The 14,861-nt window shown below is 39.6% G+C and overlaps 1 protein-coding gene across 3 annotated transcripts in view; it reads right to left on the minus strand.

Moving 5' to 3' along the window:
- The window catches only part of pde4ba (phosphodiesterase 4B, cAMP-specific a), a 190,614-nt gene that overhangs the window by 78,334 nt on the left and 97,419 nt on the right, over positions 1-14,861 (minus strand). The window contains exon 1 of one of the 3 annotated variants that reach the window (XM_040129573.1): positions 4,613-4,734. The exons of the other annotated variants lie outside the window; for them this stretch is intronic. Within the exon in view, the coding sequence (XP_039985507.1) occupies positions 4,613-4,713 (101 nt within the window). The 5' untranslated portion in view covers positions 4,714-4,734. Of the gene's footprint in view, positions 1-4,612; positions 4,735-14,861 lie in introns of those variants that run through there. 3 annotated transcript variants of the gene reach the window in all.

Consider the following 14,861-nt stretch of genomic DNA (forward strand, 5'->3'; position numbering starts at 1 on the left):
ATGAGGTCAAGTGATCCAATATTTTACACAAAAACTACAAATTATTGTTATTAAATATCATTATTACAAATTTGTGTAGCAAGCCTTTTTCTTCTTTCTTCTCCCATTGATCACCTCATGACCCCTCAGATTTATCTTGTGACCCTTTATGGGAGGCTGAACCTTAGTTTGGGAACCATTGGACTCAATATGGTTGTTTAATCTAGCTAGCATCTAGCAATAAAGATACAACAATCTAATCATGTAAAGCATAACACTATATCAGTCACAGGGGCTTTTTTTTTTGTAGATGGAGTCATCTTACTTCTGATACTTTAAGTACACTTTGCTCCTACCTCTGTACATTGACTTTAGCATGAGTTTGAATGCAGGACATTTAATTTAATATAATGTAAAAGTCCTGCATAAAGGATCTGGGTACTTGGTACACCCCTGCAGATACATTGTTTTGTCATGCTTGGCACTATCATCTCAACCTTTACCATCATCACCATCCTCTTTTGTGATCCTCCCAGCCATCACAATTATCACTTGTGACACTAAGTCATTATCTAAACTGACATTGACATAACACAATTCACAGTGGCAGTGGCTAATTTCAACTTTGGCAAATCACTCACAAATCAAAAAAAAAAAAACCCTGACAACGTAGCCAAGACTGGCAGACTTATGAGTCCTTGCCACATTTTTTATCCATCTCCATGACAACATATTATACTGTAGGTAAAGTGCACTGCAAATAAAGTGCAGCTGAACCACAAACTCTACAACACTGGGCAGCACCCCACCCATGGGCAAGCAAGCACAGAACACTGTTACTCTAAGTCCTGTAAAGGAAAATGGGTCACCAAAGTAAAAATAAAAACTGGTTTCAAAACTTGACAGGTATTTAACATGTAACAAAATAAAAGATGAAGCTAAAGAGTAGCCTCGGGGTCAGTTTTGTTCTGTTTAATTGTACATAGTGTTGGATTGAAAATTCAAAACGATATGGACGACATTTTAAGGCAGTTTCGGGTCATTTTGCCGACAGCTTTGACTCAAAATGTCTATTTAAGCCGCATTTTTTTTGGTCCAGTGACCATTTACGATCACGTTACAGGCATTGCTGCTCTTCTCCTCTACCCTAAAATGCTCGCTATGTAGTGTACCGCACAGATAGTAATAGATTTGTTTATTTTTACGCTGTGTCTCAACCGATGTTTCCACCGTTACACGAATGAGGTTTAGACTTTAAGCCTCGACATATGGTTTTAAAAACAAACAAACAAACAAAAAAAACCAAAAAAATGTATATAAATAGATAGATAGATAGATAAAGATATAGATATTTATACGTATAAAGTCCTTGCTTGAAAATGATATGCAATGTTGTGATGTTACTAGTAGCAAAGGCTTAAAATAAAAAGGGATTTAGCACCCAGGAAAAAATGAAAAGCAGCTGAGATCTTTATTATTATGTCATAAGAATCCCGGTAACTGTCCTAAAATTTGGCAAAGCCAGTGTCTCAGGGAGATTATCTGTTCTTGCAGGACATGCGAGAAACAACCCCTGCATGGGACCCACGCAGTACATAGGCTAATTCATGCACACCCCACATACCATAAATGGGACAGGGCAGCTGCATGTGTGTAAATATGTTGTAGGCTATGTGCAAACAGTGCATTCACAATGCACTTGCCAGTGTGAGGAAGAGGACATGGAGTAATTATCCCCCAGCACTCACGTGGGTCTCATCTACCTGTCAAATTAGTCAAACATGCAGCACAGTACAGTACACCATCTGTGCACTTCTGCTTTCTTCAGTATAGTCCAGTACTTTCCACAGGAAACCCTCATTCACAGAGGTGGAAGCCACCCAACCAGAGGTGGATGCCTGACGTCTCCAGAGCTCCACGTCTCCAGACTTCCATGATTACAAACTGGATCGGGCCATCGGGGTTATTTTGGTTTTAAAAGATGAGAAAACTACTAGTAAATGACAGTTCCCATGACACTAAATTCTCAAAATTGTTCAGTGAACTTGGGTATGCGCTGTTGGGTATTTTATTAAACTGCTGTAGTGTCACCTCCTTCTGAAGACATTATCCCAGCTTCATTAAGAGATCTACGCTTGATTTGGTTTTATTCATCGCACTGTTTTCCTTGCTCTGCTCTGTTTCATTTTATGATGTCCCCTTAAACTTGCGACAGTCTAAGCCAAGAACCCGCTGCGTGCCCAGCTGTGCCAGAATGCCCACAGTCTTCCTGGGGCGAGACCCAGCCTGGCGTTTTACACTGGTTTATTTCTTCACATGCTCAAACATTCAAAACCAGTCTGCAATCAAACATCAGCATCAGCGTTGGTCATTTTGTACTTTATTCTCTGTTAACTGAAAGCTTTATTTCAAACAAATTCTCAGCTCAGCAATGGCACTTTGCAGCTGTAAACAGCTATCATTACAGCTGCTGGATCCTCGAAATCAACATTACAGTGATAAGGGAAGATTTTGTGTCATAATGTTTATACCGTCGATGCACTCTATGTCTCAACACAACTGATCAAATAGGATTACGCAACCGAGACACGGCACATTTTATACCACAGTGCTTGTTTCTTACTTCAGGCCCCTGAGGAGTTCGTTTCACAGAGTTCAAATCATAGCACAAAAATCAGGAACTCTGGATTATTTAAGCAGGAAAAACGTCTTATATAATGTATCATTTATTCCATAAATTTAATAATAATATATTTTTGATCCATTGATAACTCAAGAAAAATAAGTTGATTGTCCTGTATGACCTTCCCTGTAAATTTTAGAAAACAATCTCAAAAACGTAGTAAACTCTAGTTCCTGTTTTCCTAGAAGGACATACTGTGCTGTATATTTGTCATGCCTTCTGCTTTGCTGATCTTTTAAGTAAATGTGCTCAGTGTCAACAGAGTAGGTCATGTGAACTTTTAAATAAAGCTACTGTGTAGCGGCCTGGATTTTCAGCCGGCTAAGGTCCGGACCAGGCATTCCTCTGCTCTCGTCTAAGTTATCTGTTTAAATCTCTGACACACCATGGGTGGCACATCGTCCCGTCCAGTCCACCAAAACTCTTTCCCACTTCATTTCCTCCTTTGATGTCTGACCTCCAGTGACATGTTGTATGCTGCCTCGAAGACGATAACCCGAGAAATATTTTTAGAAGAGCACTGCAGTGCAGATATACCACAACGACAATTACATGACATTCTTTAAGTGCCAGTTCACCCAATTTACAGAAAAAAAAAAAAAATTGTTTCCTATTCATCCTTATACTGTATCTGGTGCTGGGCCAAGTTTTGGTTTGACAGTGTTTCAATACTTCAGGTGTGGGTAGGAAAATTTCTTTTGTTTTGTTTTGTATCGTTTTTTTGTGCTTGGGGTAAGCAGAACCTTTAAAGAAATGCTTTCCAACCTTATCGGCGTGTGTCTCTTTAGAGCTAAGCCCTGCCCGCTCAAGAACCCTCGTCACAGGCTGCACACTGTATGTGTTGGCTCAACCAAAGAGTGATCTTCCCTGCGCAGACTGTTTCAGTCGAATAGATTTTAAAGTCTTCAATATTTCACAAGAAAAAAGCAAAGAGGAGGAAAAATTCTGAATTTTTTTTTTTCTTTCCCAGCTTGTCGATCACCTTGCAACTCCTCAGATTTATCTTTTCACCCCTGAGCTCAGGTTGGGAACCACTGTTTTTAGTTAAATGTGTTTGCTATGGTAGCTATACCCTGTAATGATTATGTAGATAGAGTTTTTGGAGGTTCGGAACAAAAAATCAATATGGTCAGACACGAATTTCTGCTTGGCAACAGAGTCAGATTCATAGTAAGTACGTAAAGAGCTGCTAAAGGCTGAGGCGATTGCAGCCCCTTCAATGTCATGATTTGGGTTTTATTTTTAGATATATCCTTCAGGTCGTCTGGTTGTCATTGTACCAGACAGTCTAGACTATATACACACTGTGACTAAAAGAAGTCACGATAACATACAAATTCCTCTCAACAGCTTTCAGACTGATTTGCATGGCAAACTACTTTACTCTCTCTCACGCAAGCTATTCAAAAAATTTCTCTCCAAAACTGTTGCCCCCCAAAACCATTCAGTTCAATTAAGTTGCATTTTCTCACCAAAACATGTCACATTTCACGTAACCGCATTCCAGCTATGGATTACTATAATGATGAGCAACACATGAGAGGATTGCTTAACATATGGGAAATAGGAAGTAAGACTACACACAGACTAGATACACATTCACGAGGAGAGGAGTTCAGAGACTCTGAGAAATGCTACAAGACTAGCGAAGACTGTGTTGACACAAGACAACTTTAAATGGAAGAAACGGTCAGAAGTAAGTTAGAAGATGTAAAATGACAACCTCAAATCAGCCAAAACTGATGGCTGATGGCTGTCTTTGCATTAAACAAAGACAGTGTTCCATGCAAAGACAGCCATCTGTCTTCAATGCAAAGACAGATGGCTGTCTTTGCATTGAACACTGCAAAAACAAAATTCAAAGCAAAGGAATCTCTTTCTGTTTAAGTGTGATACAGAATGACAGCGTGAAACGTGTGCGTGGCTGTGTGGTTATCCGTGTGTCCTGACCTGTGAGCATGGCCATGGTTGGCAGCGTGGAGTTTCCTGATGACTTCCTCACTGAAGTCAAAATGAACCCTTCCTCTGGCACAAGGTGAACGCCGGTACATCGCCCCGACACACACATGCACTCATACGCACACTACCTGGCACATACCATCACATGCGTTATCACACACACCGCCTGGAAGACACCCAATGTTAGTATCAAAAGGGGAGTGTTTCACACACAAACGCACACACACACACACACAGCAGGGCAAACATATGAATGTCAAACACAAACTAGCCCCTTGAACTAAGAACCGTCAAATATGTCTTAAAATTACTACAAAAAGAGCACCGTCACACACACATTCACCTCATATAAATAGCAATACATCACCAATTCGTGCTTCACAGTCAAACATTTACATGACTGTTACCTATAAAGCCTCTGTTTAAAAAAAAGTTACTCAGCAGATTATCCATCAGACATCCAGCAAACACGTATCCAAACACCTTGATCCACACACTTGATCTCACATCACACACAACATAAGCAGCAGTCCACACGTCACATCAAGGAACTCTTTAAGCCCTTGTTCACACTCTGTTTCCAGACTCTCTCTCTCTCTCTCTCTCTCTCTCTCCCTCTCTCTCTCCCTCTCTCTCTCTCTCTCTGTGCTCTCTTTGCGGACTCTTCTCTTCGTCACAGGCTATACTTCCTCCCCGTTGTGGGTGTGTGTGTGTGTGTGTATATACTACTGTATGTGTGTGTGTTTGGAGCTCTGTTCCCTTCAGCGCAGCCCAGCAGAGTGAGGAGGAACATCCAAGTTGTGGAATGGAGTCAATGGAGTGGAGTCATGATTCAGCCTTCTTAGATATAATCTACCTCGTATCTTCTGAAAATATGCAAAAGCATACCAGCTACTTAGACGGTTACTCAAAAGATAAACCAACAATATGAATAACTGCTGTGCTGTACGAACTCTGATGATTTAAGGGCTATTTTCCGTAAAATGGCTCAACAAATGCCTGAAATATTCTGTTGTACAGCCAAACAACTATTTAAAAGGATGTTCAAATTTGATGTTTAAAGTTTGCCAACTGTGTCTCAAAAGCCTGGAGAAGAAAATTAATTATTCAACTATGACTTACATTGACAAAAATGTTTTTGTCAGCGATGAATTTAGTTTTAGAATTTAGTATCATTTGAAGATGTTAAGACATCACTGGTTCTGGCCTATATCAACCTCCATTGTCTTGTGAGTCGCATGCATGACAAATAATAAAAACAGCAACTCTTTCCTGGAACTCCAGTAATTTAGCATTCGTACAAAGTATATAAACCTTTACTAAATGGTTAATATCACATTATAATGTAGTTTCGGAGGCTGGTGTATGGACAGATAATGAACAACAGTATGGTAAAACACAGTTGTGGTAACATAACACATAAAAAGTTTTAATTGCTGACAAGTGTAAATGAATAAACACTTAAAAATGACTTTATAGCTAAAGATTAACATAAAAAGATTAAGATAAAAAGTACAATACAAAAAAGTGTGTTTTTACTGTTTGTACTGGATCAGAATCCAACATAGTTTGGATTCACTGTTATTCTGGCACCCTGGTCTACCTTAACTGTTAGTGTGTGTCTGTGTGTGAAAGATGTGCCATCTGCCACCCTCACAGGGGGCCACAGTACCTGATGACACTGTACAGCACACTACACGAGATACCCAAGCCCTCATACCACAATAACTGTGATGACAGATTTGTAAGAAATGGCAGCACATACAATAAATCTCGCGTGTACGCTCACTCGTCAGTTTATTAGGTAAATTAGAAGTCGGACAGCATTTTCAATCAGATAAAAGCTGCATCCTTTTTTTTGTTTTGTTGTTTGAGTAAAGTCACAGTAGTCGAATATAGTTTCCATTTTTATCCACACAGAGAACTGCCAACATATACAGTATAGTACATCTTAATATGCTAATGAAACATCAGATTGTATTGATAAGATCAAGTAAAGTCTTTTGTCCATTTTTCAAGATAAGCAAATAAATTACTAGATAACTACAGTATAACTACATGAAAAGACATCTACAAGTCTACAAAACAGAAAAACCGTGAGGGTGTTGGATGGTTCTCCTCTCAGTCGATCACATACTTTTGTTTCTTTACTCTTCTTTATACCACCTGGTTTTGGTCACGGAGGAGAAATGCTCACCTAGTAACCATGACAACAAGCAGTCAAAGCAGCCAAGGAAATACTCAATCAACAAAAAGACATGATATTTTCAATCCCAGAAAAAAAAAAAAAAAACACATTAAGGAACAGCATCATTTTATTTAGCTCCACGTTTGAAGCATAATTTATAAATATATCTATATTTGAAACATTAATTATGTGTTTTTTTCTAATCATTCATCTGATATCTCGTTTATCCATCTCATTTATCACTCTTTATGTCACGATTAAGAGCAAAAACATCATTGATTTATCTTTGATTGCAAAGGGAGGTGATTTCTTTTAATTGTTTCAGGGTTCTATTTCAAGGAATGGACAATATTTCATCAAAGGAATATATATTTCTATAACTCTAAAGGAAGACAATTGGTCTGAATATGAAATGTTTGAAAGAAAAGTTGACATTGGCTGTGTGAGTAACTGTCTCTCATACTTTCCTTTTATAGAACCTGAAACCTTTCTGAATGACTAGAGGAGTTTCTAGTAACTACCATCAAGACAGGACAAGTAAGCCTCCTCATCATTTATTTGGAAACGATTCAGAGGGATGACACATAACAGGAACACATCAAAAAACACAAGTTGGGAGTGGAAGGATAAGAGAAACCAAAAATGAACCACTACTATTTTCCCACACCCCAGCTCGCCCCAGTGCTTCACACAATGGCAATGGCATTCCTCTTTAATGAACTCTCGAGGGTTAACCATAGAAGAAGAAGATATAGAAATAGCTCGTCCTTGCACTATAATGATAATCTTCTATGGTACACTGTGGTAACTGCTGCAGATCCTGAAAACCGACCTTGAATTGATCATGGCTGTAAATGTAAGTATGTGAGGAGACGAAATCTAGTTGGAATATTTCACAAGTGTTACTGAAATGTAAAGGGGAATCTGTTTACCATCTTTTTTTCCAGATTTTTACTGTAAATATCATGCAGACAGCACATTTTTGTTGTTATAACAAAATACACAGAAAAGCGCTTTTTTTTTTTGTTGGTCATTTTAAATTAACCATCCAAATTACCCTAAAAATGCGGTAATTTGAAACGAAAACCCTCTCTATTTAATCTGATTCTGTGATTTTACATTATTTAGTGGCATCATGCAGTCAAATCACTCTAAAATTAAAGAGACCTCTGAGCCCATGACACAGTCTGTAAAACACACAATGTAAAACAGTCTGTATTTTTCGATAGACCCTAAAATGATAAAATCAATCAAATACTCATTTCAAGAAAATACTTTTTGCCCCTTTAATGTCCACAGTTATATGTAAATGGCGGTTGATGCACTGTTAAATGTAAGTATAGGATTTGGCAAGGTTAACACAAGTGTCTTGCAGTGGAAAACAGATGAATAAACTGCACAGTGACAAAAAGACTGATTGTGTTTATAAGATTTGGTCCTGCTGTGTTTCATTTGTTCATCCCTTAAAATTAATCATCTGTAAAATAAACATTATGACAGGACACAGTAGTATTATAATAAACAAAACCTTGGTGACATAACTAATACTGCTGTATATAGCACCAGTTGTAATTATAGTGTGTGAAGAAGTATTTTTTTTATTGTAAAATGATTCACTGTTGGGTAGGGGCACCTGTATAAGGTTGGTTGTCACATCTTCTTACAACTCTCACATTACATAAAGAGAGATTATTCTGTAATTTTGTCCCGTCGGGTCTTCTTGTCCTCAGAACCCAGTACAGCTCCTAAGTTTGATGGGTAAAACAATATTAGATTAAACCAAGATGTAGCAGGACCCCTCTATGAACATCAGAGGGCACCGTTTCATTCCACAGCAAAAGCAAACTAGTTTGTCATCCACAAGATGGCAATGTGTAACTACGTTATATTGCCTCAAGTTAGAGTAGACAGGATGTGGCCTGCAAGATGTGCCACCGGGTGCCACTCACAGCTGGCTATACACAAGATGTGAACAGAGTTCCTTCAAAAGTTATTTTATGATTAATCAAAGTGACGGCGATAACGGTTTTCGTAAAGCAGCCACAAAGGTACTGTGACAAAGTGATGAGAGCATGTGACCCCTACCATCCAGTACCCTTATTTGTGAATTAGAAGGATAGGAGGGTATGCCTTGAATTCCAAGTTAAGAGGATGCTGGGAAAGTCAATACATCTGTGCAAACTCTCAAAAACACACCAGCAGTCTCTTCGATGATGAAAGCTTGGTTGATGCATTTTAACTCACATTTATTGATGGATGTTGCGGCAGTTTACTCCAGTTAGTCCCTTTTAGTCGGCTACAACCCTGTTTTTGATTTTATCATTTATGCTATTGTTACACATTGTTTGGGGAGACAATGCATGGCTGTAATTTGAGTACAGACATTAAAAGAAAGCACAGATACGCATAAGAACACTTAAATATTTTATGATGCGTAGCTTTACCAGGGTTTCGCATAGAAGCGGAGAACCATAATTAAACATCGATCAGGCATCCATTTGACGACTTAAGAGTAGCCTTTCAAAGCATCGCTGGCAGACTGCTCCTTTGCCTTGTCCTTGTGATTTGAATCAATATCACACTGAAGATGTGGAAGCCGGGAAAAAAAAAAAGGGTCTCGGTATGCGGAAAACAAAGATTGCAAATAGAATCTCAGATGTAGTTGACAGAACCTGACAGGCACAACATGTCTCTCTTACAAACAAACATACAATCACATTAAATCAGAATCAAATAACAGGCATTATCCCTGAAAGCTATTTAAATATAAACGCTAAAAAGAGACAGTTCTGAGGAGCAGACCGATGGATAAGAAGTTTATCTAAAGCGTGACTGTAATTACTCTCATATGACTTCCATCTTAACATCTCATCTTTGACCCTCGAATAGGGTATGAATGACCCACAGAAAATAACAACTGTGGCTCCCATCAGTCTGCAGATGTGAAGAGGATCTTGGGTGAGTGGCAAAATGGCTTTCAGAGCAAACAGCAAGACCTGTTGTAATGCATTTATACTGTTCTTAAAAATGGCCTGGGGGCCTTTTTCAGCTAAGAAACAGACGTTGTACTGTACGTGGCATTGTGGGGCAAACATACAGAATCTTACAGTTTTTAACCAAATTTCCATTAGGCAACCCTTGCCCTCTACGGAACTCAAAATTACTATTGAATATGCGTAGACTCTAAAATGCCCCTGCACTGAGTGTGCATTGACGCTGGCTTGCAATACTCTGCTATCCCCAAACAGAAATTTTAAAGATAATGAAAAAATAAAAAATCTAAGCTCCATCCTTCTGCTTTGTTCAGATGTTCTTTTTCTTACGATCATGATGATTTGTTGTGTTTTCCTCATACTGTCCTTTCAAATTGGCCTTAAACAAATCACTGAATGTGTCTTAAAAGTAAAATGAAAGCGCACACGCAAAAAACACATTTTATCTAGCAGCGGCCCAGTGCGTTGGGGATCTAGCAGCAGTTCCCACCCTGGGGGGCCGGGAACCACAAAGCAGTCCAAAGATAAATTTCAGGGGACTGCTCCTGGTCAAAAGTGGCAGGACAGCGCACAGTTTAAGCATATATTTTTACACCAGTTAGCCACAACATTAAAACCACTTACAGGTTTTAATGTTGTGGCTTAATGGCGTATAACCTTCCACTTATTAAGGAGGGTGCTCCACAGATGCGAGTGTGAATTCATGTGGAGTGACACTCGCTAGTGTAGTGCTACTGGGGAGGACTCTCCCGTCTACATGTCGTTTTCATAGTGTTGGGGACAGTGACTGTAGCACAAGAGAAGAGAAGAATTATTATTCGGGTAACACTGAGGGATTGAGTTGGGCATAGAGACAAAGATGCCAGGTATAAAAAGTACTAAAGAGGCAGAAATGGTCAGAAGAGAGATAATAATCCCTTATCTACAAACTGCCACGTTCGTTTTTCAGATAAAGAGAGAATTTAAGATCAACGGGTGTCTGTCTTGCTGGTTTTGCCACGACACAGCTTACCCCATCTCCCCCAAACTGTCTCTCACTGTATGAATCTAATTCCCCTCTCTGAAAACAGGGCAGTGCAGTCAGTCCCCCTGTGATTACCCTAATCCCCTAGTCACAGAGTAGCTCGCTTTTCCGTGCCAACATCATACCGTATCTGACGTCAGCAGCACTCGTGCTGTGATAACGAGGGGGCCATATTGCAAAAAATGTGTGAATTTTAAGCTGCGCAGAACATAACTCTACTATCAAACAGGTACTACCAGCACAACCCTAACAGCAAAAGTTCGTAAAGGATCTAAGGTACAACAGTACAAAATGGCGTGGCTATAAGAACATACTTGTGCAATAATACTGTACCAAATTAAACTCACCTTAAAATATTTTTGTCATTTGACACAAGTAAATAAATCTCCACTGTAGCTGGGGTGACTGTGAGTTGTGAGAAGAGGGAAAACAGTGTTTGGCTCAGTCACTCATTGTTTTGTTGTTGATTTGTTGTTGAGACCTTTATCTGTAAACTGACAAATTTAAAGTCATGTTTAAAGTCCTGCTTTTCTTAGTGGACGTTCCCCAATAACAATCTACAAACACATGTTCATCTTCCCAGAAAGACGGCTGAAAGTTCATTCTTTTCCATGGAAACAGCAGTTGACAAAACATTCAAGGTCACAATGTCCATCAGTGGCTGCACTGGAGCTTTTGATCATATCACACAGTCTTGCTTAGCAGATGGAGTTGCCGGGTTGTCAGGAAAATGTGGATCTTCAAATGAGCATTTTTTTCTTCGGAGCACTTCAAAGACTTCTTGTCAATTTTGTCTTAAAATTTGAGATTGAAAGTTTTGAAACATCAAATTTGAACGTCTACAATTCAGTGAAAACTGGGCAAACTCCATCTGCTGAGGAAGATCATGCGATACGATTGAAAGCTCCAGGAGAGCTACTGAATGGATCTGTGGTGACCATTTGATATTTAGTAACGACAGTACAGTTGTAGTAACTCCGTTACTTTGACATTTGGCGGTCAATTGGTTCACTGTCCTGCTGGGAGTTTGATGTAGGGTTGATATCAGTTTGGTTTTTTGGAATCAGTAAAGAGACTCCTTAAAAATTGTTAGCTTGACACGGGGGCTTGAAACGTGGGAAGAAGTTCGCCTACGCTAAAAGAAGAGGAATGCACCTCTTGGTAACTCCAAAGTTCTCTTCTTTACTGTACTGTCTTCTTAGGCACTTGTAAGCCTACATTCAGGAACTGCCTGGGTCTTGTTCAGAGTTAAAAGGTTGAGTGAGCCCCACGGCATCAATGTGAGGACAGGACCTCTGCAGAGCTACTGGGGGCACGGGGGCTAACATTAAGCTAGCTGTTGATGATCAGTAAATACCTCAAAATTTTAGGCAGGCCGCTTGGTAGGTCACACTTGTAGGCCACTTGTTTTCTGTTTCTACACGTGTTAAATGCAGAATACGTGTGGCTTTGGACACCTTCGACAGAGCTGAGCTGAGCAGTGAAAGTAAAATATGAAACAAATTGTTCTTAAATAATTATCATAGTAACGTCAATCAATTTCAATCAAGGATGAAGTAACGAGTAATGAGTGATTGATTATATTTTTCCTATCAGCTTACCCAACATTGGTGGTGGTATTGTTTTCTCATCTGGCTATGAATGTGTTTTCATGTTATATTTGTACTTGGCTGCGATGTCTGGATTTGATAAGCTGCTGTCTCCGCGAAAAGGATGTCAGTACATGTGGCATCTGGTCCTGCGCCGTCAAAAATAATAACACAATTCACCCACACAAAGGAGTTTGCGTCACCTCGTTGATAGTCAAAGTCAACTATTTAGAGCTACTACACTGCAAAGGCAACCCATTGCATAAGTCACTGTTGAATTTTAAAGACACTAGAGTCTATCATCTGGGACTGTCAATGCCTCCTGAATGTTTTTACAGTGTCGTTTTTTTCCAGAAGTCCAAGTAATGATGTTCTTCTCTGTGTGTTTTAGTGAGCATATTTAGGGTTTTTTTTACAAACTGCGACAGCAGGGCCGGTATTGTTTTCACCTTGAGAGTCAGTGTGTGTCTGTCTATGTGTGTGTCATCATGGAAAAATGTGGTCCTGGAGACACACCACTGTAGCAGGAACTACCACAGAGGCGGTTTTGAGTACTTTGGCAGGTGTCTTTCAGTCTGTCAGTCTGTGGACAGATTTTGTCACTGCAATAACGTCACGACCGTGCAAGACACAGTCACTAAGCCTTACATGTGTGTAGTTGAGATCAGACTGAGGGCCAAGTTCAAAGGGGGATGTGGTTTGAGCAAGGGCGCTGGAAGTAGGGGTGTAGGAAGTAGAGAAGGGGCCACTGGCCCCCCAAACCCCTCGGCTATTGGTGCGCCCATATTTAGGAATATTTTAAGTTAAAAACATGATAGATGACTCGTGTTTAGGGTTAGGGGGCGTGATCCTGACATAGACCTCAGGTAATCAGGTAACAAAGCCCACATGTGCCAAGTTTTCTCTCGTTGGCTCTTTCCTCTCTACTTCTAAATGTAGCACTTTTTTATCTGGACCATCTCCACCTGTCAGGCCACAGGATGCATAGGAGTGTAACCCGTAAAGTGGTTCAAAACTATGATGAACTTTAGGTTCAGTGGACAATGGATCAGGGCATGTTCACCAAATTTCTAAACTGTGGTAATAGAACATGTATGAGAGGTTCTTTTCTTGATCGGGCACATAAACTAAGCTTGGGTTCTAGTCATAATAAAGATAGATTTTGGAACAAAAGTACATTTGAATGACTTGCTTCTATAATACTGCTAATCCTGCTTTAGGTTAGGTTTAGGTTAATTATCAAAAACGTTAATTCTGCAGGATGAGCCTTTACAGACCTGCATAAAATTAGATCGGGTGCCACTGAAATCCCCTGAGAGGAAATGTTTCTCTTGTCAATGAAACCCTCAAATATCACATTTCACTTAGACAACCTGAGAAGCAGAAACCCCCTTACTGCAGCGGTTAGGCAAGCTTATGGTATATCCAGACTAGCAGAGCACTCTTGAAATGTGTCAATTATATCCTCGTTATGCACTGTAAACACAAGTATGGAGCGAAGTTGGTGTGATTAAGTACAGATGTACATCAGTGAGTTGACACGGGTGGAAGTGTAGCTGATGAGAAGAAGGAAACGGCAGATAGAGAGTAGGGAGAGTAAAGACAGAGGAAAATAAACAGGGCAATCTTCGCACCACTGCGCTCCTCCTATGCACTGAGGTGATTTTCTTGCAGCTAAAAGTGTTATCAGCAATTTCCAGCAGCGATCTACACAGAGTACACCACTGAGCTCCCACTACAAAGGACTGAGTCAAATGAGAATGACACACTGTGTCCTCACAGCGATTATATTCATTTGCAAAAGCGTGCGCATGCACACACACACACGCACACACACCAGCAGAGGCTGAATAGTCTAAATAACCAACCCTGTCTCCTAGAAATTACATTTATATACAACAAATTTTCATCTGTAACCTTTGAAGGAAATGTGATGCTACCCTAATTACGATTCCTATCAACATAGGTAATTAGGAAATGTTATTAGCATTAATGTATCTGGTGAGTTGCAAAAATATTGATGCTGAACGTATCAGTAAAATGTTAATTGACACCGAATTTCATTTGTTTTCTGACAAAATATCCAATCTTGCAACACAGTTTCCACTGGCAATGGCTGCTGCATTACTCATCTTTTTTATGGTTATGGTCAGGCACTCACAGCACTTGGTTAAGGTTGGATCAAGATCATGGTCTGGTTTAATACAGAAAAAGTCCACAGTGACTTGAAACACAATGTGTTTAATTACATTTAATCGTAAATTGCTTTTGTTGCCTAAATTTAACCACAGAAAGGATGTGAACCCCAGTCTCTTGTGCGTGGTACATAAATATGTAGCACTTCATTCAGTAAGAAAAATCTTGCCTCTGACCATAATCCAGGCGGCAATTAAGTTTGTCACCACAACATTATTGGGAAAACAATTTAGTAACGTATAAACGTACT

Source organism: Xiphias gladius, chromosome 6, assembly GCF_016859285.1.
Source record: "Xiphias gladius isolate SHS-SW01 ecotype Sanya breed wild chromosome 6, ASM1685928v1, whole genome shotgun sequence".
NCBI classification, from domain to species: domain Eukaryota; kingdom Metazoa; phylum Chordata; class Actinopteri; order Istiophoriformes; family Xiphiidae; genus Xiphias; species Xiphias gladius.